This window comes from Apaloderma vittatum, unplaced genomic scaffold (assembly GCF_000703405.1).
Source record: "Apaloderma vittatum isolate BGI_N311 unplaced genomic scaffold, ASM70340v1 Scaffold22239, whole genome shotgun sequence".
NCBI classification, from domain to species: Eukaryota; Metazoa; Chordata; class Aves; order Trogoniformes; family Trogonidae; genus Apaloderma; species Apaloderma vittatum.
The window spans coordinates 8,657-15,775 of record NW_009736105.1 but is presented as its reverse complement, the minus strand read 5'-3'; the positions used below and the strand labels follow the sequence as shown (position 1 = coordinate 15,775).

Genomic DNA, 7,119 nt, shown 5'->3' with positions numbered 1-7,119 from the left:
TAATTACTCTTGGATGCTGTGAAGTTGCTTGTGCCCTTTTGACATGGTGAAGGCTCATGCTACAGGCAAGATGAGTTTGGTGTAATTTGTGGAATGGCTTCCAGTGAAAAAGCAGACAGCTTTCACTGAAGATAGTGGAACTGAAATTACGTGCTCAAATTTAAAACAAATCCACTTCAAACAGTGCACGTGGGAGAAGGAAGATAAAACTAATGAAGCAATGTTTTTCTTCTAGATTTTTTTCATTTTATACCTGTGAGTTCCCTGTAATCCAAAGATGGCAGCAAATAAGCCTAAAGGACAGAATTCATTGGCTTTACACAAAGTCATCATGGTGGGAAGTGGTGGTGTAGGAAAATCTGCTTTAACACTACAGTTTATGTATGATGAGGTAAGAATCTGCACTAGAAATTATCTCAGGACATGTCTGCTACATAGTGTTATTTAGCATTCATTAGTACAGTTATTTACAGAAAGGGCCGGAAAGCATATGATGTAGTATGAAAGTCGGCAATTAAATTGAATGAACATATTTCTTGAGATTAGAGAGCAAATCACTGGATACCTGTGAGGGTACGTGGCATTTTTCAGACTTCTGTGCATTTGGATTCTGTCATATTATCAGCACATTTTGTCATTGTTCAGTACACCTATTAGAACTTATTTAAATATTACACCTCAAAGCTTCTTCACTTAAAAGGTTGTGTGATGACTGAGATGATGACCAATTTTTTTCCTTTTTTTTTTTATTCTGCTGTTGAAGAGAGGAAGGAAAAATGTTTCTTGTTTTCTTTTTATTTTTTTCCCAATTAAAGTAATTATTTTTGACTAAAAGGCAGAAATTATAGCTTCGGTGTCCTTTAAAAGTGGACACTAAATATACTCAAGCTTGGGGCTGCCTGATAGCTTAATGGAATGCAGCCAGATGTTGTGCTTGACCAAAAGCAGAGGCTTGGGTAGCGCACAGACACTGATGTTCTACAGTTTCCTCTAAAATTTCCTCATAATGGCTGAAGAAAGCAAAAATCCTATAAACTGTTTGGGCTGATGGAGAGCCCGATTTAACTATAAATCATCCAAGGACTTCACATAGCCTAAATACCTATGCTTACTTATTAGTTACTGTAACCATATAACGCATTTGTTATATTCTTATATGCAAATAGAAGCATCTGCCTTGTACAGGAATGATTTTATATCATGAAGTTGTGGCTTTTTTGGTTTTGTTTGTTTGTGTTTTTAATAGTTTGTTGAAGACTATGAACCCACCAAAGCAGACAGCTACAGGAAAAAGGTGGTTCTGGATGGGGAAGAAGTCCAAATTGATATATTGGACACAGCAGGACAGGAGGACTATGCTGCAATTAGAGACAACTACTTTCGGAGTGGAGAAGGCTTTCTTTGCGTCTTCTCTATTACAGAGCTGGAATCCTTTGCAGCAACTGCAGACTTCAGGTGAGTTCCAAGGCAAGATAATTATTCCAATTACAGTGAGATAATTACAAGTGATTTTGTTTGTTTGTTTTGCAATATCCTTATGATAGTCCACACTGGAAGACAGATCTTACTGTAGTCACCTAATGTTTTGAACAGATGCCCAGCTGTGCCTTTGCTCTCTGTACCACTTCAGATACCTTTGCAGCTGTGTTTCCGAGTACCAAAAAGGCTGTGGCCGCGGAGCAGACACATAGCAACATTCAGAAGGCTTCTGCCCTTTGTAAACCAGAGTTGCTTGTGTTGAGAAGTAGCATTTGTGAGTAGGCGTACTGCGATCCAAAGTAATGGATCTGAGGAGAATTGCTTGTAGGCTGTACGGTCACATGTCATGTATGTACGATACAGCCTGTGTACAAATGCAGTTGGCTTGCAGGCTTATGCTAGGTATTGTCAGTCGTGGAGGACTATTTCGTTGAGTTCCCCCAGACTGCAAAATTACCTATTCAAATCTATTTAAGATCCTGGTAATGCTTCAAAGTACATGATCTTCCATGGCTCCTACTTTTCCAGCAAAGGTGGATGTTGTCAGTATATATGTGGATACAGCAAAAATGCAAGAAAAAAATCCTTTCAATGTACGGATTTAAAACTGTCCCCAGTCCATATGTGAAACTGTAAAAGCCTAAATGCTAAAAAGTAACTCGGAAAAATTTCTTTCTCCTCTGTGTAAAAGTAACCTGTTTCTCTTGAGGGTACAGTTAAAATACCTTGGGTTGTTGAGCAGCCTGAGGGAATACTACTTAAGAGTCAGATATGAAAGAAAGTGACAAGAAGAATTTGGATGTTTGTTTCCATGGAATTTTGTTTGGCTGGAATGGCAGAATTCCAATGAGAGAACTGTTTACTCAATGCCTTTGACAGAGTTCCTGGTGTGCTCTGAAATGTCATTGCCTCGAATAATTGTTTTCAATAGAAAGCAGACCTGCAGCAACTAAACTTTTAAATATTTTAAAAGCAGTTTGGTAAAACGTGGTCTCGCTTTGAGTAGAACTGATCTGGCTTTAATGATTTATTTTGAGTTCTAGATTTCAGGCTGGCATATCATTAATTATTTCTTGTTCAGGAGATATCAGTCTTTAGAGAGGGCTCAAAGGAGATTATTGTCGGATTGCTGTTAGATTAACTCTTTGTGGTGAAATTGTTTGGCATCAGCTGAACAATTAGGTTTTAGCAGAAGTCTTACTTACATAGATACTGGAGTGAGTTTTGTTCTGGCCACCCTTCTTAATCCGCTGACTAATTAACAACTTTGGAATACCTGCAGACTGTGTTAAAACATTTGCAGGGGAGAGGAAGGCAATTACACCTCAGAGATGAATGTGGCATTACAAGCTGCCTCAAAATATGTATTTGTTGATTTAAAAAAAATTTTGGGCTATCTGCAGTTTCTCAGCCCTGTGAGTAACTTCCTCCACAGGGCTGGGTGCTATTCAGAGCTTTTTATAACAGCAGGAGGATCTTGCTGTTTACCAAATCGAGACCCTTTAGAATATCAGTTAATTAACTCTCTTCAGCTTCTCTCCGTTCAACTTTAAATCTGGCAGTAGATTTTACCTCAGCCAACAAAAGGAATTTGTTTCTCTGTGCTTTTTGTCGATCTTTCAGAAATTGTTCCAAGATAAAGAGCTTCATTTCACTGCTTTTAATTAATTTCCAATTAGAAGAAATGTTTCACTATTTTTTTGTGCTGAAGATTAATGTACCAAATAATATGTAGTACTGAGTTTTATTTATAACTTTAAATCCTTCACCCCAGCAGTTCAAATAGTAGAAGGGTCTGCCCTTAAAAATCTGATTTATGTACAACTTGTATCTGTGCACTGGTATATAACCAAATGAAGATCTCTGCAAAAACTAAATATAATTGGCTTGAGAAAGATTCCTGAAAAGAAGAGATTTCCTCGCAGTGTGCTGTAGACCATTTTGTCAGCTTTAAAAATGGCACATGCATTTTGTTAAGAAAAAATCAAATGTAAAACTGAAGTAGCTTAAAAATGGCAGTCACAGAAAGTAATATCAAGACAATGGTAAATGCTCTCAAGCAACACCTTTATTAAAAGGAATGACTTATTAATATAAATTCTCACCTAAAGCAATCCTGTTATACTCTTTTAGTTTCTTAGTGACTCACCTCCTTCCTTCCTGGAGGACTAATTGTCTGTCTCTGTCTTCATTTTGTATAATGTCATAATGAGGTTTTACTGTTACGTAAGCTTCATAAAAGGAATAAGTGGGTTTTCACTGTAAGATGGAAAAGTATTTAGTCTGAGTTCTTTTTGTATTCTAAGAATAGTACTCCATGCAAAGATTAATTTTCCTCTTTTTTTTTTCCCTCCAGGGAGCAGATCTTAAGAGTAAAAGAAGATGAGAATGTTCCTTTTTTGTTAGTTGGTAACAAATCAGATTTAGAAGATAAAAGGCAAGTTTCTGTAGAGGAAGCAAAAAACAGAGCTGATCAGTGGAATGTTAACTATGTGGAAACTTCTGCAAAAACACGAGCTAATGTTGACAAGGTAATAACTGTGCTCTTAATACCAAGAATCTCTCCATCTGTTTTTACCTTACACCTTCCTTCTGTCAGTCATGCTCTATATGTTCATTATTTTAGCAATTTTTGTGAAATTTGAAAGAAATGCTTTACCTCTCTTAGCTTGTGAGGAGTGCATGACTAGGTGACTTCATGCGGAACAGTGAAAATGTTTGGCTTAACAAGTTTATCCCATCCTAAACTGCAAGGAGTTGTTGTACGAGACCTTATTTCATAAAAAATTTCTCTTGGCCTAGAGTTCTCACTGTGTTTCTTGTAACTAGAAGACATTCTGCTTCTGAACAGTGAGGCATGCTGTCTGATCCTCAGCTAGAATAAAAGAGCTTATAGAAGTAGGTGAGGGAGGGATAGGAGCCCACTCGACCCTCATGTAACCAGATGCCCGGTTATATTTGACTTCAATGAAGAATGGATGAACCCTTTTAAGATTTGAACAGCCTATAAGTGCCTCATGAGTTTTCAGGGATAAAACCTGCTTCAGGAGGCTGTGAGATAAGAGACAAAGAATCTTTGTCTCCAAGAAGATAAATTACTGATTAGTTCTAAGTATTTCATCTATAACTGTAAAAGACAGGACTTCTTGCAATACCGAATTCAGAATAACTCTTGGCCTTGTAGACTGCAAATGTGTGGCAAAAAAAATAAATAGCTTAGTTCAGTATGTCAGTCTTGCCTTTCAGAGCTATTGGCAGGTTTGACCACACATTGAAAAAAATCTCAGATGTAAATTCTTAAGTATGAGTGGTCAATTGCAGCATGACGGTGGTAATGTGAACTCTCTTTTGCAATAATTTAACCTTGACTGTTGTCTCCTGTCAGTTGTTGTCCTCAAGAAACTGATTGTTCAGTGCTACACTAAGAACTACATGCTGTTTTGTGGAAAAAAATGAATCCATTAAATGCAGCTGAACTCAGTCTCATTGCTGAAAACAGTCTGATATTATTTTGTTGTTGTTATGAAAACTAGTACATCCTATAGTTTTGGTGCAATTGTAGTTAACATCCATCTATTACAGACATGACATTAATAGAAGTAACCACTGTAGTCATGTAGAAACTTCTAGATCTTCAAAACCCACTTCACTATCATTTAGCAGCTGGGAAAAAAATGTGTGTCTGTACATATATGTTTTTGTACTAACTCTCTAATCGATAGCTCTTGCACACACCTGGTGGGCTACTATGGAGTTCCAAGTTTCCTTTTGGACCTGATGGCATTATGGATCCAGATTAGCATTCACCATATAAAATTAAGTTTTGACAGGCCATAAAATGGGGTTTTGCTGGCACTAGTAAATACCAAGTATTCTTAGTTACTTGGAACTTCTGAACTTATGGGGCTTGTTATGCAAACTTAAGTTACTATTCTGTAATAAATCTAGCCGGATTCCAAAATAGTGGGTTTGCTCGATTGGGGAAAACACAATCAGATTCCACTTCCTTTGGTAAAGGTGACCCACTTAAAATCTTCTCAGAAGGTCACATACCCCAGACAGCTAAATACTGTGCTTAAGCATGTGGACAGTTGCATCTTACCATTAACAAAGGTTTAAGTACAAACAAGTAAGAGTGCACACTTAGAAATGCAAAGGCAATCTTGTTTCTTGAGGGAAATGTTTAGTTACAACCATTTTCTTTGCATCCTGTGTAATGAAGACTGGTGGGTTTACTGCAGGCTATATGAGATTAGCGTAATTGCAAATAAAAGCCTACCAAGCTCTTAGAGGACCTTTTCTGCCCCTGTGTTTCACAGAAATCGATCAAGTCCGCTGACGTAGATCTAGAGGATCTCCTGAGAGAGAAAAGTCTTAGAATTCCTCAGCTGATTTCCTACAATCAAATTGTAAAGATGAAATGGTTATTTACTGTAGCTTCCTGCGAGTCAAGTCAAGATCTGATTTTCAGATCAATAAAGTAGCTTAAAGCATCCTGCCTTAACTGGCAGGAGGATCTCTCTGGTCTATTTCCAATTTTGTCATTTTTGTCCCCTTCTAAACCAGTTGATGAGAACTTAGAGATTGACCTGATCTAAAACAATTATTTATGTAGTTGTATGATTGATAACTTTGCTTTAAAGGAAATGCTAGTTTATTTTTTTTTCTCTAGTCACTTTGTCATGGGACGTCTCTAGTCACTTGCATCATCGGATGTACTGACCATGAAATGTTCAGTGTATGCTACTGCTTCATAGATATGTTTCTAGAATTGGCACTTTTTCAGCTTTTATAGTTCCATCACTGAAAATACTTGGAATGTAAACTGATTTCCCTGAGTCTTCTAAGCAATATGTAGATAATACATTTTTAAAAAATCTATACTCTTTTTTCAGTCCTTGTAGAAAATTGTCTGACAGGATTCATAAGCAGGTATCAGGAGATGAGAATTATAAAAGAAGCAAAACTGCATCGTATCAACTTGGCCTTCAAGACCAGTGAAAGACTTGTTGGCTTAATGTTTGCTTAAACTCATTGCATATAACTGACTTTATTCTAAATAACTGAAATCGATCTCATCGGTGATAGCCTAACTCGTGTCTGTGACTGGTTTTGCACTTATGTTCTTACATCTTTTTTAGGTGTTTTTCGATTTAATGCGAGAAATTAGAGCCAGAAAAATGGAAGACAGCAAAGAAAAGAATGGGAAGAAGAAAAGAAAAAGCCTAGCTAAGAGGATCAGAGAAAGATGTTGCATTTTATAATCGGAACCCTGATCTCCTTTCCTACCCTGATCATACTAATAAAATCCATAATTTATAAGCATGCCACTGAAGGCTCAAGTGACTGAAATTACTCTAACATGTTGGAAATAGTAATGTACCACTAAAAGCATGAATTGGAGCTGCACTGAAAGTCAAATTCACTGAAGAAAAAAAAAAAGAAAAAAAGATATGGCTTCAAGAGAAGCAAAGTTCAGTCCATTTCATACTTGCTGACCTTCTCACATTTCTTCTGAATGTAGTGTTTCATAGGCAGTCTTTTCTTTAATAGTGAACAGAGGGGGGAAGTATTACTTTGTGGGTTCTTGTAAAGCATACTTTTTTATCACTGGTAATTGTCAATTCATCTTGTCTTTTG

General features: G+C 36.9%; 1 protein-coding gene across 1 annotated transcript; it reads left to right on the top strand.

Moving 5' to 3' along the window:
* The first annotated feature begins 233 nt into the window (after window positions 1–233).
* Window positions 234–6,804, top strand: RALA (v-ral simian leukemia viral oncogene homolog A (ras related)). Its single transcript, XM_009876853.1, has 4 exons — window positions 234–391; window positions 1,247–1,455; window positions 3,836–4,010; window positions 6,621–6,804. Exons 1-4 carry the CDS (start codon window positions 278–280, stop codon window positions 6,741–6,743), a joined length of 621 nt encoding a protein of 206 aa, XP_009875155.1. The 5' UTR covers window positions 234–277; the 3' UTR covers window positions 6,744–6,804.
* Window positions 6,805–7,119: the final 315 nt, after the last annotated feature.